This window comes from Protopterus annectens, chromosome 8.part0, assembly GCF_019279795.1.
Source record: "Protopterus annectens isolate FY-2018-M chromosome 8.part0, PAN1.0, whole genome shotgun sequence".
In the NCBI taxonomy this organism is placed as follows: domain Eukaryota; kingdom Metazoa; phylum Chordata; order Ceratodontiformes; family Protopteridae; genus Protopterus; species Protopterus annectens.
The window spans coordinates 1,532,624,048-1,532,649,681 of record NC_056741.1 but is presented as its reverse complement, the minus strand read 5'-3'; the positions used below and the strand labels follow the sequence as shown (position 1 = coordinate 1,532,649,681).

Below are 25,634 nucleotides of genomic sequence, written 5' to 3'. Positions count from 1 at the left end.
CAGGCCTAAGCAACAAACAAAAAGAGTGTGGGCATCAGAGAGAGGCAACTTGTGCCCACATTTTTAAACACTTTTTGAAGCCAGAAGGACCCTTCTCAGCCATTTTAACAACAAAAGTCAAATAACTTAGAAAAAAAGGAAGTTTTTTCTTTTGGTTTACGAGTTGAAAAGATAAAAGAAAAAGAAAGTCAGAAAATTCCAACAATGGTAATAAAGCTACAGTCAAGTGTATAACAGAAAAGAGAAGGAAGAAAAATTACCAACGACAGTAAAATAGATTATAAAGCATTATACAAGGTAAGGGAATATCTAAACAAGTAATATATAAGAAATTATCAGAAAGATATCACTGCAAAAAACTAGCACTTATCTGTGAAACTCAAGAACTAAGGCTGACTATGTCTTTTTTTGAAAAGTGGCAAATGAGATCTGAGGTATGTTAGGGGTTGGTGTATTATGGGTAAGGGAGAACTCGACAGCTATTTGGTTACCCCGAGCTATAGTATTGGCTGAGTCAAATCCGAGGATTGGATCAAACCCAACAGTTGAGGATAGAATGAAAACTGACAACATCAGATCACATTTTAACAATCCTGTGTGCTTCCTGGCTGAAATTGTTACTAAGCTGTTAGTACGTGTTCCGCATTTTGGCTATTTGTCCCACATTATGAGAGATAGTGCTCCACATTTTGGTGCTGGATGTTCAACAGCTGTCCATGTAAGCATTAATCACACCTCTCAATTTTTAAATGCAAGAAATCTGGGCAAGTTTAAAAATTATGGGGGGATAAAGGCCCCAGAATAGGAACACTTTAAATATTGCTCTTATAAACGTAGTTAATATACTAAAACAATTTGTATTACCACGCATTTTCTGAAGGATATGAGGTCTAAAACTCAAATGTCTTATCATTTCTTAGAGACTTCGGTGCTCAATGATTTGCCAAAAAAACACGCATTGTATGAGGGATAGACCAAAAATAAGAGGCAAAAATCTGGACATTCTGTGAAAATCTGGACATTTGAGAGGTATGACAGTAACTCTGTCCCAAGGGTATTTTCAAGCAATACCTGTTAACTGACTGGAACTACCATATTTTACATATATATATATATATATATATATATATATATATATATATATATATATATACCCCTAACAGTTGATCGAGTTTTCAGAAACTCAAAATTCATATCGGTGAGATGATATGATCAAATTGGAAGCTTTTGAATGGAGATCACGGAGGATCAGCAAATTTACCATTTCTTCAATGTAGTGCAATCTTGGTGTTGGTATATATAATTACGAGATGATGTGGGGTCCAGGGGGGCTTGCCTCACTGCAAAATGTAAAAAAAGATTTTTGTGTTCTTTTGTTTTTTTTTTTTAATGTTTGTGTCTTCAGAAATTCAATCATATCTTCTCGCCTATATGAATTTAGAGTTTCTGAGAACTTGATCAACTGACATAGATCTATATGTGTATATATATATATATATATATATATATATATATATATATATATATATATATGTGTGTAGATCTACTTTAGATAACCAAAAGCGCATAAAGCCGAACTTTATCTTGCTGAGATGAAAAAGAACAAAACTGAAAATGCCGAACCACATAGTTTTTCCCAGGGCAAGTAAACACTTGCCCAAAACTACACTAAAATACACTGTATTATCTGAAACACACCTAGGTGGAAGCTATGTCCCCATCACCCCCATTTTGCTATATATATCAACTCCAAGATTGCACTACAGTGGGGAAAAAGGCATATTTCCCCACACTGGGCGAGTGTTTACTTGCCCTGGGAAAAACTATGCGGTTTGGCATTTTCAGTTTCTTTATTTTCATCTTGGCAAAATAAAGTTCGGCTTTATGGGATTGTGGTCATCTAAAGACCCATACATACATATATATATATATATATATATACATATATATTTATATATATATATATATATATATATATATATATATATATATATATATATATATACATATATATATATATACATATATATATATATATATATATATATACACACACACACACACACACACACACACACACGTATATATATATATATATATATATATATATATATATATATATATATATATATATATATATATATATATATATATATATATATATATATATATACATATGTCAAACCCAAACAGGATTCCCTGTGGCATTAGTCTGAATTTTTAGAAGTTGGTGTTTCAGTTTTCACAGCTACAGGTCCACAGGGAGGGTTAAATTCAGCAAGCCAAAAATCATCATGTGACCAAGTGTAGCAACCTTCAAGTAGCAGAATCAATGCTATATATATATTTTTTTTGCACAGTTAAGACACTAAGGTTATTTAACAGCAGTACATTTCCACAGAAACAAATGCAGTTGCATACAACTAACTGAAAAAGTTAAGTACAATGCAACCTTTGTTTTCAGTGTTCTGTTTTACACAAATATCTGCACATTTTTTTTTTTTATTTTAAACAGCTCCAGTCAAGCTGGTTTACATTTTGTGTATTTTCCTTCTGAATAACAGTTCATTTTCTCCTAGTTTATTACAATATTCTTCACAGCAAGTTTTACAGTATGACACAGAACTTGAAGAATAGATTGCTTGGGATATGCCATACTGGAAACTAGATTAGAATATTCTACCTTAGTATACAAAACCTTGGCTACAAAATGTAGAGCCTGATTGCATACCTCTCAAACTCTTTGAGCAAGAAATCTGGACAAAGCAATAAATAAAAGTGGGATAAAGGCCGAAAATTCGGGGCAATTTTTAAATATTGCTCATACAAACTTCGAAAGTTGACAGGTTTTGCATTAACATGAATTTTCTGAAGGGTATGGTCTAATACTGAAGTATCTGTCACTATTTTCTAACTTTGATTTGCCAATAATCTGCCAGAAAACCAAAATTTTGTGAAAAATGGACCATAATTATGAGGAAAAATCTGGGCATTCTCCAAAACTCTGTACAGTGGAGACGTATGCTGATTGATAGGCGAAAAATCCAGAAATGTATATCATTGTTTAAGATACATAGAGAATCTGCCTGTGTTAGCTAAGGCCTAGCCAGATTTTTTTTATCAGTGCCATGTTGAAAATGTGAGATATGAGAGTTTCTTTACTAAACTATTGTCATTTATCAGCTGAGTAAGGTTTACTAGTTATAGGCACTTCTTCAACAGGGTAACCAGTTACTATGGATGGTTGTCTGCAGCACAAATGAGTACTATTTAAGGGTGTCAGAGAAGCTGCATAAATGTGAAATTAAGGCAAATAAAATGATTTATACAGATAACTGTAGCTGAACTGGACATGCGGGACGAAGTCTAATCTATTTTTTAAGAAATAGAGCCAGTGAATCACCAAGAGTTAAGGAAATAGTCAGCTCTGCTGAAATATAAGGATACATCCCTGAATATGGCCCAGGTATACCAAGTTTATTTCGGGCATTTACTGGCCCTGATATGTTTGCTAACTATTTGTACAAGGAAACTTGACATTTATAATACCAATATTTCATTACTGGACATCTCAACCATTGGCATTGCAGTTCACCTTGTTTACTACTGTGGCCAGCAGAGGACAGAGAGAGTATTCTAGAGCTAATCATACAATGGTAACTGATCTTGTTTAGAGGATGTTAGACATTTGAGTTAAAACATATGTTCCAAAAGAATGCGTCATGATGTGCTTATATCCATACCAAATATTGATAAATCTCCACAATCGCTAGCATGTCTGAAGACAGGATAGGTATTAAACATGAATACAGAGCACCATTACTGCTTTGAGATAATGTCTTTATCACTATGCATATTTGAATGTCTTTAATTTGCTGGAAGACCCCGAGTTTAGGTACCTTTTAAGACTCTTGGCATTGTCTAGAGCCATATTCAGGAATGTATCCTTATATTTCAACAGAGCTGACTGTTCCTTAACTCTTGGTGATTCACTGGCTCTATTTCTTAAAAAATAGATTAGACTTCTTCCTGCATGTCCAGTTCAGCTACAGTTATCTGTATAAATCCTTTTATTTGCCTTAATTTCACATTTATGCAGCTTCTCTGACACCGTTAAATAGTACTCATTTGTGCTGCAGACAAAAATCCATAGTAACTTAGACATTGCCTAAAAAGAGACAGTGTGGGGGCAACAGATAATGGGAATACCATGGTAAAAGAGGTGCAGGCCATCCCTGCAATAGCTGGAAGACCTAGCCATCTCATCTCAAGCTGCATATACTGGATCCTCCTAAAATGACACTAACTACACAATCGATTATTAAAACAAATTATCTTGTCTTTAAATATGGACATAATTCTGGGTGATTGCAAAATGCCACTCAAGACCAATGTATTTCCTTCCATTGATATGTACACAGCAAGATGAATCATACCCTTCTTCAGGCCCCTTTGGGTGCCTAAGGACATATACCCAGTAGCTGCTAGTGCTCTTTCACAACCACATTTGCCAGTATGGAAGGAGCAAAGAGCCTTTATCACATCCAAGATACTGGCTCCAGAAAGACAGCTAATCATCACCCTGATTTCATCCAGTCTACTGAGGGTGGTCTCTGTATGCTGACATTAGAGTCACCTATAATTTATTTATTTACTTATTTATTTGTTTCTGTATTTACCAGGAAAGTCTGACGGGTAATACTCATTTTCAGTGGAGGCCCGGGGAGAAAAGCTCCATTTGTTTACACTGCATTATACTTAGCTCCAGTTAATCACATAGTAGTTACATTTCTATTTACATATATAAACATACAGTGGTTACATCTATACATTGTAAAATTTTACGGAGGTAGAAGTTACTAAATAGAAAGTTGATGTGCAACTTAATGGATTGTACAGGCAGCAGTTATGTATAAAACTTGTGTTGTTATTTCAGTAGAGGTTGAGAGTATTCTGCTTAAGGACAGTATCTATAGAGTATCTTAGGGTGAGCAAAAAGTCTTAACTTGGTGATGAGTATGTGCAGGGCCAGGATTGGTTAAGATGTTTTTTAAGCAGTGGTTTAGAACTATTCAGCTTGTCAGAGAGTTTTATTTGTTTGGGGATACTATTCCAGAGTTTAGCAATGTACTGGGAGTAGAGCGAGTCTCCTGCAACATTATTTGACTTACTTGTAAGTAACAGGAATTTGTTACTAGAGCGGAGGTCCCTTGCTGGACAGTAGGTCAGAAATACATTTTGTAGTGCAGAGCATTTTTCTCGATGATGAATGAGTTTGTGTGCTCTAGTTATTTGTATTTTAAGTAATTGTGTACTTCAGGCCAGTTTAATTGCTTTAAGCTATGACAATGATGGGTCCTATGAAGAAGATTGCTGGCAAATTTAGCTATTTGATTGTGGCAGGAGGGGAAGTTTCTTTCTTTGAGTATTGCTTAAGTTTGTGAGGATAGGAGTAGTGTATAAGTGAGTTGGCAATGAGAAGGTGGTGACTATTGATTTTTTCTTGCAGTATCTGTAAGGAATCCATTGATCCTATAAAGGGAGCCTAGTTTCTGGTGTGTAGATTTAATGGTGTGCAGTATATGCTGGTTATATCTGAGATTGTCATCTATTATAACGCCCAGAAGTTTACTGTGAATTACGATTTAAATGACAGTATTATTTGCTGACTTATGGTAGAAGATTGCTTTTGACTTTGACAATTTTTTGAGGTAAAAAGCATTCATTTATCTATTAAAACATTTCTGTTGGTGGATACAGTCTCAGTGCGTCTTAAGGGCTTGGAGGGTATAGACTCTTAGAGGCTTGTGTACTTGTTATAGGCATGCAGGGTGAAGATGTCTGTATTGCTCTCTGAATTAATGGGTGGTGTTTCTTAATACTGTATCTGAGAGGCTTAGGTATTGTTCTCTTAGTGACCTCGGTATAAGCTTGTGTAATGGAAGTACTCCATGTTGTATATGTGCATGCTGTGTTGTCTATGTGCTATGCTTATCAATTGTGTTTTTTGATAAGTGGGTGGCCTCCAGGTTCAATAAATACTTACCCACCTCCACATATTGAATCATTGTGATATGATAATAAAATGTTTTCAGAAAGCATGAGACAGTTTCTACATTGCCTCAGAATACCTGTTGCTATCAGGCTAGTTAGAGAAGGGGCAAAAACTGCCTGACATTCCACAAATGTTAGTGCAGCTAAGGAGTTATGAGAAAACAGGATAGTTTAATGACTTACTCTCAGAATAAAACAAAAGGGATAAGGGATTTGAATAGAAAATGGTGACATGATAGGATGTGGATGAAGGGTACAATGACAGGAAATGTGAATTGATCTTTTTATTTAATGCTCAATTGATGAGAAACATACAAAAGAATGTATGTGCTGTATAATGTTTGTATCTGCAAATACGTTAATATGGTTTGTTTTCTTTCCATGTTTACCTAGGTCTTAAGAGATAAGTCAATAAAGGTGTTAAAATTAAAAAAAGAAGTTAGATGAAAGTAAAAAAAATAATAATGTGAAATGTTACTATCATAGACTCTGGACACAAGTAATACTTATAACATTTGCAAGTTCAAAACATGACAGTAATATGTAGGCTTATCCAGTAGCTTCAAGTGTAGTAACTGAGAGTGATAGCTTCAGTTTCCTTAACAGTGGAAAGGTCAGTACAAGAATGCAACAGCAGCAAAGAAGAACAGTGAAACAGCAACAAGGTGCACTGGGGCAATATTACTGAAATGTAATAACAGTACAGCCATAATAACAAATCATTTACAACCAGACGAAGTGGAGTCTGTAAGTTAAACATGCCCACTCTATGTAATAAGAAGCATTACAAATGTGTGTTGAGGTAGCTTACTTTAGTGAAACTAATCAAATTAACAGCATATCATAACAAATTCTTCTGTGATACAACCTCATTGGGCTGCAGTGAGATACAGAGCAGCAGGCAAGTTTAAGCAGAATATGGTACATCAACAGCTGCAGATTTGTTGAATAAGTGCAGTATTAAAATCAAGGTTCGATTAATAAAAAAATAAAAACACAAAACTGGTTGGTTGCTAAAGCTATTGAATAAGGATCAGATTAATGAACAAGTATCGGCAATGTGTTGGATTCAAACATAACAATAAAATCAATCACTACAGTTCAGCTAAGCTGAAATAGAGAAAGAAGTGAAGTTTATATGGGCTACAACAAGGATGTAGAGGTTGCCTTACCTGCTGTAGAGCAGTTTCTTACGCTGCTCACCAAATATGACTAGAGTACAGCAGTGTGCCAAACTGAGCAAACCTCCAGACATTTAAAGTTTGTAAGGTTCCACCCCTGCAGAAGCTGTCTAATCAAAATCCAGCTTATACCCCAAAGAAGCCAGACAGTCAATAAAAAAGAACTGTGAAAAACCCATGCTTAGGTAGCTGTTACCTGGAAACCTTTACTCTTAGCAGAGGCTAGTACACTGTATACCAATACTAGGAAGACAATGAAGTCCTTGCAGTACATTGAATCTGTAGAAACTGTGAGGAAATAGAGCTTTGTGGTCTTCTTTTCCTTTTCTGGAGTCTTCATCTGCCTTCTCCAGGTTGCCCAGAACTGAAAAGTACATTATTCAGAAAGAAGTTTACTCTCAGCTTGAATCATTTTGATCTTCCTATGGTATCCTTTACACTTGTCAGTCTGGTTTAAATAGATATTATAGGACTGAATTTGCCCTCACTTGGGCAGTCAGTGATGTTTTATGGAAAGTGATCAAATGATTTATTCTGCTTTTGTCTACCTTGATCACTTTGTAACACCCAGAAATGTTAGTCATGATGTCTGCCTTGAGCACACCCCTTCCACTATGTCACCAGCTTCAAATAGTTTGCCGCTTGTCTTTTAAGGTGCAGTCAGACGTTAGACTCTGAGATAAACACCTCCTCCTCTAGCTGTTCTCTGCATTTCAAGGCTTTACAGAGCTCTGTCATGGCTCTGTCACTACTTACAGTGCACATGCCTGCACTAGGGAATGCCATATGAAGGAGGATGTTTGAATACCACTGTTGTGCTTATTGTATCCAGTTATACTTCTTCATTCCTCAGTAGCACATGACTGCTCATGGCCTCTTATATGCCTGTGTGGGAGACATCTATATGTGGTTGGTTACTAGCTGACTGAAAGTTAACTGCACCAAGATGGAGGCAGTGGTAGATCATCTGACTTTTAGGTCCTCCAAGGCCCAACATCTTCATCCATTATAATTTACATTGAAAAAAGGCTGGAGCTTGTAAATAAAGCAAATGACCCTGATGTTATTCACAGTAAAATTCTGACATTTAAAGACCATGTATCAGCAGAGGTTATACCTTATTGAAATATTCATAGCATAATCAATGCCAGAGACCGAATTCCATCTTGTATCCGTACTCCTATTTCTTCAGGCATAGATTCTGTGGTATGTGCTGAATTATATTGCCTGATTACCAATGGTGGCATCCCATTATGACCTTATAATTTCTATATAATGAGGTATAAATTGGTTGTTTAATGCTTTATGACTTATATGTATGGTACTGTTAACTTATTCAGTCCTATATCATTTGGGTCCTGCCTACCCAAAAGAGGTGTCAACATCCTACCTTGTAATTTGTTCATTTGGTCTACTTGCCTCTTGAAGGGCAGTTAAAGATTCTTTGGTTAAGGTTTGAATAATAATTTGTGCATTACCATATGCAGTAAGCACCTATTCCATAGAATTCCCTACTTCACCTGCTCTAGCAGCATAATCTTAAACTGTCTTTATTCTGAAATACAAACTCCTTTCATAAGGTTTATAACTAAAAAGTCTTATTTCACTACATTTAGATTTGTTTTTTGTTTGTTTTACTGTTTTACTTTGTACTTTTTTCTACTTTTACTTTGTACTTTTACTTTGTACTTTTTTCTACTGCATTATATTTATTATTTAATGTTTATATTTATGCTGCTTTAAATTGTAGCACACTTAGGATATGAAGCACCTTAATAAACTGTTTATCTACTTGCAGGGAATGAGACTGTTTTGAGGTATGCCAAAAAAAAAAAACAATAGCATATCAAGATACTGGTTAAAAATGTGACTTTTCATAAAACTAGAATGTTTGGGTGTGAGGATTTCATTAATTATAAGATCATTTGGAAAGCCGGGGTACAACACACCTCCACAGCTTCTCCAGAACAATTTATGTGCTTCAGAAAATGTTGTTTTACAAAGTGTTACATTTCTTGGATCATTCCGCATCCTGTTGTAATACCACATCATTTTCAGAATTGTGTAGTAATAGGTCAGGAACGTGTAGAATACCAAAAAGACCCTGTAATTCCCTCTTTGAGTGACCCTTCATATACAGTACTATATGCCGCTTCCACAGACCATCAAGTTGAGAAGGTGAGTTGGGAGAAGTTGGTTGAAGTACTGTCTTTGTTCCATCACCCATTCTGCCAATTACCCACACAGAATTCTTGCCTTTGCTTCTTATGATCACACTAAATTTCTGGCCATTTTTAGGGGTCCTGCTAGATTTCTCTGCATACCTGCTATTTTGTTAGTATCCTCATGCTACTCCTGATGGTGCAACAGGTGAGTTTGTTGTTGGATTGTGTGTATACCACAACTCTTCCTCCATGTTGTCAGTATGAAACAGATACAGACAGGATGTGTAGACTCCTAGTGTCCTCCCTACAAACTGTGGAAATATAATTCTTAATATATGTAACCTGCGATGTAAACATACCATATACAAAATAAACTGTTGAGAGATGAAAATGGTTCCACTTAAACCATGAGAACTAATAAACAAACAAAGAGTTTTTTAGTACAAACTGAAACAAGTTATGCATAAAATGCAATCCCAAAGCCACAAGAGAACCCAGAAGCTTCTTCAGAATGTAAGTAAAACCTAGAAAGGCCAATAAAGTACAAACACTCTAAAACACTTAAAACAATTAAGACCTATACATATAAATATTTGTAAACATATGCATGAGCAAATATATGCGTATACATAGGAAATTATATGACTACATAATGATGACAATTAAATAAATAATTGCATACATACATACATACGCACATACATACATACATACATACATGCATATGTACACATCATTCAGTATGCAAGTTGGAAAGTAACAAACAATATTTGAAAATAAGCCAAACTTCCTTTTTAGCTTAGTTATACAAAAGCATCTTACTTTAAAATTGATAAAGTATCTTAGAACGTTCTTGTCCTTTCCATACATTGATTAAAAAGGCTTTGCTGAAAGACTGATTTTAGATGTATTCCTTACACCCTGCAAGTGTTGTAAAATATACACCCTCACCTTCCTCGTGGTGTGACCTACACAGCATCTGGTGTAAGGAGTCTGACCTACACAGCATCTGGTGTAAGGGGTCTGACCTACACAGCATCTGGTGTAAGGACAAACAAAGCATAGAGATCACAAATGCTTTAGCTGTGGAAGCTTCCCTTGAAACATTTCTGACTACTAATAACAGGTATGTAGAGGAGGTCTATATATATATATATATAGGTTCATAGGTTCATAGGTTCATACTAGGCTATCTGCCCGAGGGCATTTACAAGCCTAGCCCATAGTTTTGTGGCTTACGCCAACCCTTTAGTATGGGGAACTATACCCATTATTTTGCTGTGCCTCTGTTGAGCAGTGACACTGAGGTAATCCCTGGGGTATATCTGCGATCTCCCATCCATTGGTCAAGATTTCTCTTGAACAAGGCCAGCGAGGTGCTCTGCCTCACATATACCGGGATTTTATTCCACAGCATAGGGAGTCTTATATATATATAAAACAGCATGGACATATTCCAACTTCCACATCAAGGTTACTGTTAATAGGACTGTCCGCACTCTGAGGGTAAAACATTTAGATCAGCAGTCAGTCATGTAAACTGAGAGTTTCTTTGAGATCTTATTCTGTACTCTTTTAATACCCTGCTTATTTGCATCATTAAAATGTGTATTTCAGTGCTGTTTGATTATAGAGAAAGCTCTCTCTATAAAAGGGCAATGTCTCCTAACAAATATATATATATAATATTATATATCATTATTACATAGGTCAGACCTTTTTGAGCATTTGTGAGAAATAAGTAATAAATTCAGGGCTAGCTCTGTAACAAAGAAAGAGGTAATTGAGAACATATTTTCTAGGAGTGTGGTGAATTGGCGGACTTTAAGGATTCCCAACGAGATGATGCAAAACTGAAATTGCCTAGGCATGCTAAGGCCTTGCTGTGTCTAATAATGGTGGCTAACAAAGCAATTACTAGCAAATGGAAATCAAAATCTAAACCAACTATACTACATGTAGTGAATATAGTAACAGAGATAAAAGAACTGGAACTGAGATCTTTAGAAAAGGGTAGGAGCAAACTATATAGGAAAAAAATGGGAATTGTGGGAACATGAGGAATGAGGTCTAAAAGGCGTCAGGACTTAAATGAGCTATGCAATGTTTGACTGAAAGAGACTGGGTAGATTATAAGTGATGTATAATGTTTGCAACTGGGAGTGTGTCAGTATGGCTTGTGTTGTAAAATGCTTGCATCTAGGATTGTGTCGGTGTGGTTTGTTTTCATTTGTATAAATGTATGATTGCCTATATAGCAAGTGATGGTTCAATAAAGATGCGTCTTGTTTAGAAAAAGGGCAGAAATTGAATAATTTATGTAATGTTGCTTAGGTTATATGATATATAGTAATGTATGCGAAGTAAAATGTTTATGTTAATTATTATTTTATATGTATGTAAATTTATCTATGTCACAAGTGGTAATTCAATAAAGGTGTTTGGAAAAAAAACTTTTGTAATGGTCGCTATGAATATCTCTTAAGACATCTTATCATCTTAAGCAAAGTTCATGTGATATTACCAAGTCCAACCACAAAAGGAAGTTCAGTTTATTCTCAAACATCTTACACCTCCTCCCGATGGGATGAATAATGAATGAAGAGGGATCCGAGTGGAGAGATGAAAAAGTCAGTAAGCAAAGGAGAGTAGTAGTGCTGAAACTGAATTCATCCTCAAGTCTTGGTGAGTACCTTCACGAGGTGGACTCTGTTTTCACAAAATCTCACCAAGGCGACACTGATATACAAACTGTATTTATATAGCATATATCATGGACAGAAGTAAGTCAAAAACTAAACAAGATAGCTGGGTGCATAAGACCCAGGATAAAAAAGTGCCCAATTCTGGTAGGTACACTGATGCCAGGACTGGAAAAGATGACAGTGTAGAATCCTCAAAATATGGAAATATTCCTACAGTGGGGCCAGGCCAGGCCCAGGAGGAGGATGGTCCCCCTGTTGTAGAAGGAAGTAGCAGTCCACAAAATTCACAAAAACTGATAGGTCAAAGAAGAGCCATAAAGATGATAGAGTGGACTATTGAGGAAAAGAAAGAAATTATGTATTGTTACTATTATGCAAAAAGCCCAGAATTTCCAGACACAAGATATACAAAATGATTAAGAGAGAAATTAGAGGAAAGAAAAATACTTCTGTAAGAAAAACTGTCAGAAGCTTCAAATGAAAATTTGTGTTCATTAACATAACATATTTGTGAGAAACAGTATATAGATCAAGAAATCTTGATCTGCTTCGAAAAAGAAGCATCTGAGGAAGTGCAAAAATATAAACAACAAAACCAAGAGATATTTGAAAAGTATAAAAAAGAAATATGGACATGGGAAAGAAAGAGAGATGTGATATGGTGAAATATTTATGCAAAGGAGAAAGCCAAATTAATCAATGTAAAGAAGGCAACTCCAAAGATATTTGAAGAGAAATACAGGCAAAGGCATCCGGATAGGGAAAATTTCACAATAAAAAAAGTAATGTCACCAAGATGGAACGTAGAGAAGAAGATCAGTAAAGTAGAAGTTAAAAAAATAGAAGTTGAAGTTGTGGAGTACCTGCAAAGTGAAGGATTTGATGTAGAAGGTCTATCACAGGTTACATCACAGCTGGATGGAGTAAGTCCCCAAAGCAGGGAGAACAGGAAGATCAGGAAACATCTGAAAAAGAAATATGGACATGGGAAAGAACAATAGATTTAATATGGTGTAATATTTATGCAAAGGAGAAAGCAAAACTAACCAATACAAAAAGAGCAGCACCAAAGATATTTGAAGAGAAATACAGACAAAGGAATCTGGACATGGAAAACTTTACAATATAAAAATAAGAAGACAAACAGGAAAAGTAGAAAAGGAGATTAGTAATGGAGAAGTTAAAGGAATAAAAAAGTACAGTTGTGTACACTTACCATAAATATAGATGTTTGAGTGTATTCACTGTTGCAGTCATCACATTTGGGGTTATCTGCCTGCAGGTAGCCCTCATCCAGCCTGAATACCAAAGTCTTGGATTCCTGCATCTGATGCTGTCTCTTATTCCATGACGTCAGGTCGTTAGAGGTATAAAACATGCAGCCAACTCCATTGCATCAGTTTTTCTTGCCCCAGATGTCAGGTGCCCCCACAATGGGAAGCAATTATATGTTATGGTACACCTCCAACAAAAAAGCAAATACACCAGAGAACTTAAATTTACTAAACAAGAAGGAAAGGTAGAGCCAAGAAATGTCAGGGGGCTGGAGGGAGGGTAAGCAGGACTGCAACAGTGAAGACACTCGAACATCTACATTTATGGTAAGTGTACACAACTGTACTATGTTCTTCATGTTTCACTGTTGCAGTCATCACATTTGGGTTGAGTCCCAAAGCTAAGGAAGGGAGGAGGAAGCTAGAGAGCATTAGGGCCAGCTATTAAGCCCTGCAGACTGCAGTGCAAAACCAGTTCTGGATTTAGAAAAAATAGGCATGTGGTAATGCTTGGTGAAGGTAACTACAGAGATCCAGGTAGCAGCTTCTATGATGTCCCTGGTAGGGACTCCTCTAAGAAAGCTGCAGAGGTAGATGCAGCCCTGGTGGAATGTGATCCTATCCCATGTGGGGTAGGTTTTCCATGGTGAATGTAGCAGAAATTAATGCAATGGGCTATCCATTTGAAATGGTTTGCTTTGAAATGGCCTTCCCCTCTGCCCCTGCAGCAAAGCCAACTAGCAGCTGTTCAGATTTTCTGATAGGCTTAGTCCTGTCCAAATAAAATCGAAGTTGTCTGTGCATGTCCAGAGAGTGCAGTATTCATTCCCCTTTGTTTTGTGGATTAGGGAAAAAAGTAGGCAAATGAAAGGACTGATTTAGGGCCACACTAGACACAACCTTGGCCATAAAGGAAGAATTGGTCCTGAGGGAAACCCTGTCTGCATGGAAGATAATGAAGGGTTCCACTGCCATGAGGGCCTGTAATTCAGACACTCTTCTTGCTGAAGTAATGGCTAGAAGGAAGATTGTTTTCTAAGAAAGGAATTTCAATTCTGCTGTTGCAGCTGGCTCAAAGGGGGAAAGAGTGAGCTTTTCTAATACAAAGTTAAGGTCCCAGGCTGGAGTGGGGGCTCTCCTAGGGGGTCTTAAATGTTTGGCCCCTCTAAGGAATTGTTTTAGGAGGGGGTGAGAGAAGAGGGGTGGCTCAGTATTATAATGTGCTGAAATGGCAGAGGCATGAATTTTAATTGATGAGAAGGATAGGTCCTTGTGGAGCATTTCTGTTAAGTACTGTAGAATATGAGGTAAGCTAGGCACCGTTGTGCCCATCCCCTGAGTCTGGCTCCAGGAACAGTATTTTTTCCACTTTTCAGCATAAACATTTTATAGTACTATGCCTCCTTGCCTCCAGAATGACATCTAGCACCTGCTTACTGAGGGATGCTATTGGAGAGCTCAAGGAAGTAGCCAGGCTGCAAGGTTCAGGGTTTGAAGCTGAGGGTGCAGAATCTGGCCCACCTGCTGGGACAGAAGGGAAGGGGTCTGAGGCAGGTGTCATGGTTCCAGCAGTGTCATACTGAATAAGAGGGGGTACCAGTGCTGGCATGACCAGTCTGGTGCAATCAGTATTGTCCTTGGCCTGTCCTGAGACTTTCCCAGGTAAAGGACAGAGCATCCACTTTCCAAGCTTGACAGTGGGGAGTCCTTGTGCAGAATTTGTCCAATTGGTAGTTTTGAGGGGAGGCAAAAAGGTCTACCTCTGGAGTCCCCCATTTGTTCCTCAAGAGGCTGAATATTTTTGGTTCTAGTTTCCATTTGTGTGGGTCCATGAGATTTCTGCTTAAGTTGTCTGCCAGTGAATTTGGCTTGCCTGGCAGGAATTGAGTTTATAAGTGCACTTGGTAGCACAAGGCTGTGTTCCACAGAGCCATAGCTAGTTTGCAGATAGGGTATGAGTGGGTTCCCCCCTGCTTGTTTATGTACCACATAACTGTGGTGTTGTTTGTCTTTACCAATAGTTGTCCTGGAAGAATGCTGTCTTTGAAGACTGTCAGGGAATTCTGTACCGCTAACATTTCTTTTTGATTGATATGCAGGTGCATCTGTCTAAGATTCCATTTTCCCTGAATGCACTGCCCTGCCAAGTGAGCCCCCCATGCATAGTCTGATGTGTCTGTTGTCAGGGTTTTGGCAGCAGGGGGTAGAGTGAAAGGGAACCCCTTGTTGTGGTAGCAGGCCTCTGCCCACCAAGGAACTCTGTCTTTATAGAAGGAATGATAGGAATCATTGATTCCAGGTCCTAAGAATGTTGACAACATAGGCTTTTTAGATACCATTGTAGTTTCCTCATATGCAGTCTTGCATATGGAATTAGTAGAATGCAAGAGGCCATGAACCCTAGGGCTTGCAGTATTTTCCTTGCAGATAGCTGGGGTTTTGTGGCCAATAGTTTGAAGTAGGTTTTTAAATACACTTGTTTATCTGAAGTGAGGAATGCCATCTGGGAAGTTGTGTTCAAGCTTGCACGCAGGAATACAATCTGTTGGCAGGGTACTAGGTGAGATTTCTTTTCATTTATGGTGTACCCAGTGAGGCTAGAAGTTTCTTTACAAATGTCAGATGTTGTAAAAGCAAGTCCTGGCTTTCTGCCTGAATCAGGCAATCATCCAAGCATGTGTATATTTGAATATTTCCCTACCTGCAAAATGCAATGGCTGGAGCTAGACACTTTGTGAATACCCAGGGTGCAGTAGATAAGCCAAAGGGAAGTGCAGAGAACTGCTAGTGTAAGGAGCCTGCCCTGAAGCGTAGGTATTTCCTGCAAGATTCCTTTATTGGAATGTGCAGGTAAGCTTCCTTTAAGTCTAAGGTTGCCAGCCAGGCATCTTTGCCTAGCATAGGAAGAAGCTGTTGAAGTGTTAGCATTTTTAATTTTGGGATTACCAGAAAGGTGTTTAGAATAGAGAGGTCCAGGATAGGATGCCAGGAGCTGTCTTTTCTGTGTACCAGGAAAAGTCTTGAATAAAAACCTTGTCCCCTTTGTTCTGCTGGGACAGGTTGAATAGCCCTCATACTTAGAAAGTAGTGAACCTGCTGTTGGGCCTCCGCCCACTGGTTTGGGGGTAGGTTTGGCCAACCTTTTGGGGTTGGTAGTGTGTGGAAGTGGAATCTGTATCCTTGGGAAACTATGTTTAAAACCCATTTGTCCTGGGTAATGAGTTCCCAGTTTTCTGCATGCAGAGTGAGCTTTCCTCCTAAGGGAGCAGGCAGTTGAGCAGGGTTTGGAAGGGTTAAGGTTAAGTCATTGTGCCATTTTTCCATGGGGGGGTGGCTTACTACTCCCTGCATTGGAAGTGGGAGCCCTCCACTGCTTAGGCCTGTGTGCAGCCTGAGACTGTAACCTAGGTGGTCTGCTGTTCCTGGGTTTGGACTGAGAAGGCCTGGAAGAGACTGGAAAGGATCAATCCTTTGAAGACTAATGTCTACTAAACCTGGGAGGCTGTACTTGTAGGAAATCTTTAACAGTTTGCACAGATTTAGCTTTTTCCTCCATCCTTTTGAGGACTTCTGCTTTGTTGCCAAAAAGGCAGTCTTGGTCTAAGAGAGCATCCAGTAATTTAGCTTTAACATGATCTGGCAAGTTTTGCTCCTTAAGCCAAGCATGCCTTCTAAGTACAGACCCAGTGACAGCAGCCCTGCAAGATGCTTCTAAAGCGTCAAAACCACAAGCAAAGTATGTTTACCAACTTGTTCTACAGAATGCATTAAATTCTTTAATTCTTTGTGTTCAGCACAGTCAGGAATCAATATAATTTTCTGTTTAAGTAGTCCCATAATATGCTGCTGATACTTTAACATATGAAACTGGCAATTCAAAGCCCTAATGGCCAAAGTAGTAGAAGTGTATACCTTCTTACCCAAATTGTCTAAGGCTCTAGAATCTCTATCAGAAGGGGTAAGATTTTTGGCAGCAGTAGCCTTAATGTCTTCTGGTCCTTGGGAAATGGTCTCTGGATCCGCAGTAGGATTCTTGAAGAGGAACCTGTGAGAGTCAGGTACTCTGTAAAGTGTCTGGGGAAAGGCTAGATTCCAAGAAAGCATGATCTACAATGTCCAGAACAGGAGGGAATAGCTAAAGGCCTGTGTTGAGGAATGAGTAAAAATTCCCTAAGCCTCTTATTGGAGTCAGAGTAATCCTGGCTTTCTCAGCAGAAATGCTCCCTAAGAGTGTGCAAGGTTTCACCAAAATAAAAATCTTCTGGAGGAGAAGCAGAGGGAATGGAATCCTCTGCATCAGAATTCTTATAGGTAGATAAGGGCAAATCCTGGTAATCAGAAGGAGCAGAAATATCAGATTTCTGATCAGAAGAAACAGAAGGAAAATCAGTCCTAGGTCTCTTAGAGGGGGAAGGCTGGCTTCCCCTAATTAAGGTAATAAGGTCTTCAGCCATTCTAAGCATTTGTTGTTTAGGCATATGGGCCTGAGTATGTGGTTTGGACGTTGGTTTTCTAGGCGTTGTGCGAGTTTTAGGCCTGGATGAAGAAGATGGCATTGGTTTAGAATACAAGTCTGTAGGCCTGAATACACACTCAGAAGCCGGTGCCTGCACAGTGGCTCTGGACCCATCCAAGGTAGAGACATCCACAGGTTCCGTAGTCGAAGAAGCATCTTGCGGCATACTGGACTCAGAATGGGTCTCAGTAGAGGCCTGCAAATCTGAAGTAGCGGGTATCAGGGGCTGCAAAAGTGCCTCACTGAGTACCAGTGGACTGGTGACTAGCTTAACGGAAGCATAGTCAGCAGTTTTTGGACCTATGTGGTCTGTCTCTGTCTTTATCCTTACGTTTTTTCGTAAGATCGGTAGTTGGATGGCTTAACAAAGCCATTTCAGAGTACTAAGACCGAGTACGAAAATAATTTTCTGCAAAGATAGCCTGGCGACTAATAGTCTGGGGGTTGAACAAGACAAAAAAATGACACTGAGGGACGTTGTGGTCTGGGCCTAAACAGGGGATACAGTACGAATGAAAATCTTTATGAGGTGTTTGCTTTCCACAGGTAAGACAATTGCTAACTTTTACTGACATTGGTTGGAGCAAGAAAAAGGATCTCCAATGAGGTACTTATCTTTTTTGAAGACTTCGGGTCTGAAACTCGAAAATGAAAATGTCAGGAGTCGGCCGACCGGCACTTGCGAACTGCTTCTCCTTTGGGCACCGCATGGCCAGAAAGACTGATGTAAAGGCATCGGCTGCATGTTTTATACCCCTGATGACCTGAGGTCATGGAAGAAGAGACAGCATCCGATGCAGGAATCCAGGACTCTGGTATTCAGGCCGGCAGAGGGCTACCTACAGGCAGATAACTCAAATGTGATGACTGAAACAGTGAAACACGAAGAACATCTGAGTTTATGGAGTACCTGCAAAGTAAAGGATCTAGTGTAGAAAATCTAATTCAGAAAGCTCCATAACAGGATAGAGTAATGGATATCCAAATTAAGGGGAAACCAGTGGAACAGGAAGCAATTGGTCAGGTGCATATGAAGATAATTTGGAGCCTTCCACAGGAAACCAGTATAAATGTTCACTTGAAGCTAGACAGCAAGGGAAGGAGCAGTAAACTGTGGAAACTCTGATGCAGTCAATGTTGAGGAGTGATAGGCCAGTGAGTTCCCATATGATAGAGCAACGGATGGCACAGGATGAAATTGATGAGCCTGTGTCACAGGAAGATGCTATAGAATCTTCTATAGAATGGCTGCAGGAACTGGAAAGCAAGGGATGTGCCCTCAGTTTGGAAGAAAATGAGCTAAGAGAAGAAATGCTTGATTTAATAGACATAGACAAATATAACCAGATCAATGAAAGAAATACACTGCAGAAGGTTAATAAAACCCAAAAAGTCAGAAGTCTGATAAAACAGATGAGCACAGTAATTAGGACTGTTCACAGAGATCCATGTGATATAACAGAAGTAAACAGGATATATTACTGTGCTAAAATAATAACTGATAAAGCTCTACCACAAGAACACAGGGTAGTGAGGGAAAGGAAGGGGATAAATCGAATACCATTATGGAAATTTTGAATAGAGGAAATTATAAAGCAATTAAGACAAGAAGTGTCACTGTTAGAAGACTATAGAAGAGGGAATAGATCAACAAAAAATACTAAGAAAGATAGATGTGATAAAAGCAATGCACAGTAACAAAACAGACCAGGATCTATCATGCACTATCGCAAATAACAAACTAAAAATCTCAGCACAGGTGGGAAATCTAAGAAGATACAAAGATAAATATAAAGGAAAAGTGCAAAATAAACAATTTATTGAGGACCCAAAAAGGTTTTATAGAGAACTGGGAAATAAGATAAAAGGAATTGAAAGACCACCAAAAAATAAGAAATAGATACACTTTGGAGAAGTATCTATGAAGATCCTGTGGAATGTAACAAAAATGATAAATGTATAGAAGTAAAAGAAGGAATAAGAAGTTTAAAGGTACATGATATGAAATGGGATGAAGTAACAGCTAAAGAGATTGAAACAAAGTAAAGAAAAGCCTCTAACTGCAAAACCCCAGGCCCAGATGCAGTATCTAACTTCTGGTTAAAAGTATTAACATCTTTGCACGAAGATTTAGCCATGAGTAAGAACTATTTATATACACACCCAGAACAGACACCAACCTGGCTAACAACAGGAAAAACAATGCTCCTACTTAAGCATGAACCTGCAAGCTACACTAAAAATTATAGCCCAATAACTTGCCTTCCGATGATGTATAAAATATACATAGGAATTGATGCTGACAGAGTTTACAGTCATTTAGAAGAAAACTCAATTATGGCAGTAGAACAATAGGACAATAAAAGAAAGTCATATGGAGCAAAATGATCATTTGTTGTTAAAGAAAGTCATAGTGGAGAACTGTAAAAAGGGGACGAATCTAAGTATGGCATGAATTGACTACAAAAAAGCACTTGATAGTATCCCACATTCATGGATAAAAGAGTACTTAAAAATGTATAGGATACAGCCCTCACTGATTGATTACATTACAGTGACCATGAAACAGTGGCAGACCACTTTGCAATTGAGCCATGACAGGAGACAGGTTGTTATCCCAGGGATAAAAATTCAAAGGGGAAATTCCAGGGTGACTCTCTGTCACCGTTACTATTCTGCCTTGCCCTTAATCCATTAAGCTGCTTACTCAACAGCTTAGGCCATGGCTATAATCTGGCTCTTAGAAAACAACAAAGTGTAAAGACTTCTCACCTTCTCTTTGTCGATAATTTAAAACTGTGCAGCTCATCAGAGGAGGAACTGAAAGCGCAACTGTAAGTTGTCAAATCTCTTTCAGATGATATAAGAATGTCATTTGGTCTTGATAAATGTGTAAAAGCAACCTTTAAAGCAGGAAAAATGCAATGCCAGGAAAATATCAGTTTAAGACAAAAATGTAATATAAAGGAACTTGAGCAAGAAGGAGTGTACACATACTTGGGAAATGATGAAGGATCAACAATAAAACATGAACAAATGCGAATAAAACTTGGTAAGGTATACTTTAGAAGTTCTTCTTTCGGCTTTACTCAGTTAGCGATCACCACAGCAGAACTCCGGTCTGCTAATGATTGGCAGTAGATTTTTTATGGGTGCCGAGGTGCCAGCTCGATGACCAACCTTCAATGAAGGCATGCCCATTCTATGCATGTCTTTTGTACACCACTCAACCGTGGGGAGGACATGCAGACTCCACACAGAAAGCGCTCCAGCCGAGAATCGAATGGGAGAACCTCTTGCTGTGAGGCAACAACGCCACCGCTGCACCACCGCGGCTTTGAAGATTTAAATTAATTCTCAAAACAGCGTTGACATCTAGGAACAAAAACCAATTTGCTCTTCCTGTACTAACTTACAGTTTTGGAGTGATTGACTGGCCCCAAAATGTGTTGGATAGATTAGATAGGAAAACAAGAAGGATGCTTCATGCTCACCAAATGATTTATAAAAATCACTGCATACCAAGATTATATATTCCACTTTCTGAAGGAAGGATGGGCCTCCTTGAAATTGATTATTTGTGTAGATCTGCAATCATGAAGCTCCACACATATCTGCCGACCTCACAAGACCCAAATGTAGTGAAAGTTTTTTAACATGAGGAGAATAAATCTAAGATGACTTGTCTGCTTAATCTAGCAGAAGCTTATCGGCATCAAGCAGGAATGGAAATCAAACCAGAAGAAGATAAAATCAGGCAGCAACTGAATGTGCCAAAAAACAAAAGAAAGACTATAAGGTGAAGGACCAGCTGAGAAGGCAAGAAATGTGGAAAAAGCATAAATATAGTTGCAAATATAGAAAACTTCTGGAAGAACCTCATGTTTATTGGGAACAAACACAGGAATGATTAAGGAGAGGCAAATTCAAACAAAGAGATGAAAGGTTAATATTGGCTGCCCAAGATAGTGGGCTGCATACATGTTGGTTTATAAAGTCCGTGGAACATGTGGGAGAAACAAACAAATGTAGGTTTTGTAAAACTGAATTGGAAACAGTTGCACACCTCATTGCTGGTTGTGACATACTAATGGCAGAAGGACTGTATACTGAAAGGCATAATAATGTGGCGAGACTGTTAAACTGGGGATTGTGCAAACTGAAGTAGCCTAAAAACACTGGAAACATGAGCCACAAAGCATCATAGAAAATGAAGAAGTCTACATCACATGGGAGCATCCATTACCAACAGTTCAAAAGATAGATGCTAGAAAAACAGATATAATGGACAAGAAAAGAAGACAGGAATAGCATTGTTCATTGAAATTGCCATACTCAGTGACTACAGTGTCTTGCATACAAACAGACACAAAGTCATAAAATATCATGATCTGCAGGCAGAAACGAGAGCAATGTGGAAGAAAGACACACAGACAGTTCCAGTAGTAGTAGAAGCAATGGGTCTTATAAAAAAGAATTTACAATCGTATTTAGGTATGTTACCAAGGGTGGCCACAGTGGTGCAGTGGTTAGCATTGCTGCCTCACAGCAAGAGGTTCTCCAGTTCGATCCCCGGCTGGGGTGCCTTCTGTGTGGAGTCTGCATGTCCTCTCTGTGGTCACGTGGGTTTCCTCCAGGTGCTCTGGTTTCCTCCCACATCCCAAAGACATACTGCAGGTGGATTGGACACTCTAAATTGGCCCTAGGTGTGAGTGTGTGTGCCTTCTGTGGATGGTTGGGTGCTGGGCTGGCAACTCGACACTGTAAAACTCCACTGCCAATCATGAGCGGACATGTTGATCCACTGTGGCGACCCCTAACCGGGAAAAGAAGAAGATTTAGGTATGTTACCAATACATGTAACTCCATAAGAACTGCAGAAGGAGTCATTACTGGGCACATTGCTGGTGCTGCGAAGAGCACTACTGGCTGACATCAAAGATTGAAACAATACTAATTTCATGAACTTTAATCATACTTTGACTTAGGAATGGAGTCCATTCCCGTCATGGTATTAGAAACCCAAAAGACTTGGAGAAATTAAAAAAGAATGAATAATTCATAACTGAACAAGTTTTTATTCTGACTGTTCTATATTTTTCTCACCTATTTAAGTATCCTTTTTTATGTATTTATATGATTTCCTATTTTGATGCATTTTAGGATCTATTCGTTTATGCATATATTTACTCATAGATATATATATATATATATATATATATATATATATATATATATATATATATAGATATAGATATAGATATACACATATATGCATTTCAGTGGTTGTATGTGCCATCGATTGGCTGTAATTTATACAGCTTTCTACGTTTTTGTCACATTGTTTTTTTCTTGTGGTTTTGAGATTATACTTTTGGCCTAACTTATTCCTTAATTGCCTCATCTGTATTATGTAACCTCTTGTATCATATTTGATAACCTTGAAGTCTTCACAGGCCATGTTTTATGATATTTATAAAGTTGGATTTTTATCTACCTACCTTCACCTCTAAATGGTTAGATTTCTTTGCATATTTTAACATATACATACTCCACACTTTAGTAATGCAGGACTTCCCGTATTACCAACATAATCATTTTAAAAGCATGATCAGCAAAGAAGCATGCAACATACAGTAGAGCTGCAAATTAGGACACGTGAGAAGAATCAAAAGAAATAAAAAGAGTGAAAGAGAGAGAAAGAGAAGATAAACTGAACGAGAAGTGGATGTTGGTCAGCATCCTGTCTGTTAGATAACATGTTCTTGATTTTTTTATTATGCAGGAGGGTAATGTGCTTCATGTTTTCTTTAACAAGGCCAAGACATAGTAATCTTAGCCACAGTTTTACAGCTTAAATTTCTATGTGGAAAAGTGCCTTTATGAGTCACAAAAGCTGTAGCAGAATCTTCCGGAAATACACAGCTTTGGTGGTGACACTAAGCAAAGCAGCTGCAAGTAAAGAAGGAATAAAAAAGGAGAAAGAAAGGCATTAGATGTGCACAATATACAGATGAGGCAACATTAAGACAGAAGCAGTGAGGGAGACAGGCAAAAAGAAACTTGGGATGTCATGTTACCTGCAGGAACAATTACTCTTCTCTCATTTGTTGTCATGTTGGGGGGAGGGTGTCCATCTTTTTCATCCATGTAGCTGCCATAACCCATTTGATTGGTCTCCGACCCACCTATCAGTTTATTACATTTACTGATGCTACAGTCAACAGGAGACTCTCTGAAAAAAAAAAAGAAAAACTGTTAGAAAAAGGTACTGGTGTTGGTGCTTTGTGATATTTTATCAGTCTTGCTCCAAATAATAAGGCACAATATCACATTATCAACTATACTGTCAGTCAGGCAATGTACCAGAAGCAGTGCAAAGTGCAAAAACAGTTGGCATAATACCACTACTGAATAATTAACGTTTCTTGGTGAGTACAGAAAAGTATTTCATGCATATGCCGTCACACCTCTCATCCTCTAAGCATTAAACCTCACAGCACTGGCCTTTAAAAATTATAGCAGAGAGTCAAAAAGAGGAGCACTTTCTTATTTTTTCACATTTCATATACTAGACCTCATGCAGTTAGTGATAGAGAAGCTTTTTATTGTATTAGTTTACACACTTAATAAAGTATGCACCTATAAACAGGTCTGACTTTATGAGGGGCATCATAAAGCTGGAAGAGCAAAGCTAAATCTGAGGACCAAAATCACAGTGTTATGCTTAAATCACTGCAGTACAGAGATATGTTCATTGTACACGGGATATTAGTGCAACTATAAATTCAACTGATATGTTGTTCTCTTTCATTGTGCATTCCACTTTGCGAGCCCCAGACATTTATTTGAGTTAGTCACATATGTGGAAAAACATATTGATTTCAGAATCAAGAATCAGCCCTATAAATCAAAGCTTGAAGAGAAACCCTGCAGTGGTGTCAGGAGATGCTGCATGGGAAATTATTTGTACAAATCAGAGCAGATGATTTAAGAAAATCATCCATTTTATATTTTGATCACGTGTTAGAATTCTATGAGTAACAAGTGTATATATGATCTGTAGAGTAAATAAACAAAAAAAAGATGTGTAAGAAATGAAAAAAAAAAAACAGCACAGGACAGGCATTGCATATCATAGTTGTCACCTTCTGACGATTATAAGCTCACAAGTCAAAAAAGTCACACTAGCTCATCATCATTATTTAAATTTCTTGCCCATCCCAAATCAAACACATTTTCTCTTCAATCCATAAGGCTCTTTCCAGTGGTGAGAATCAAACCTTGCACATTGTGGTTGAAAGGCATACAACTTAACCACTGTACCACTGACTTTCAGGTCATTTTTCTTTATTCCCATTTTGCAATTCCATAAATAATGGGGGGACAAAGGCCCAAAAATAGGGACAATTTTTAAATATTACTCTTACAAACTTAGAAAGCTGATAGAACAACAGGTTTTGCATTAGCATGAATGTTATAAAGGATATGAAGTCTGAAACTCAAGTGTCTGTCATTATTTTCTGACTTCAATCCTCAATGATTTGGCAGTGATTTTCCAGAAAAACACAATATCTTAGAGAAACAAACCAAAACTATGAGGCAAAATCTGGACATTCTGTTAAAATCTGAACAGTTGAGGGGTATGATGCTGCCAGAAGAAAGCCTGCAAAAATAATGAAAAAAAACAGATTACAGCAAGTAAATGATAGATATTAAAAGTAGATTTAAAGTAAAAT

General features: G+C 38.0%; 1 protein-coding gene across 6 annotated transcripts in view; it reads right to left on the bottom strand.

The window, feature by feature from the left end:
* FLI1 (Fli-1 proto-oncogene, ETS transcription factor) overlaps positions 1 to 25,634 on the bottom strand; it is a 695,335-nt gene that overhangs the window by 343,902 nt on the left and 325,799 nt on the right. For all 6 annotated transcript variants that reach the window (XM_044081108.1, XM_044081111.1, XM_044081113.1 and 3 more), the window contains one exon: positions 23,976 to 24,130. In XM_044081108.1, the coding sequence (XP_043937043.1) occupies positions 23,976 to 24,130 (155 nt within the window). The remainder of the gene's footprint in view (positions 1 to 23,975; positions 24,131 to 25,634) is intronic.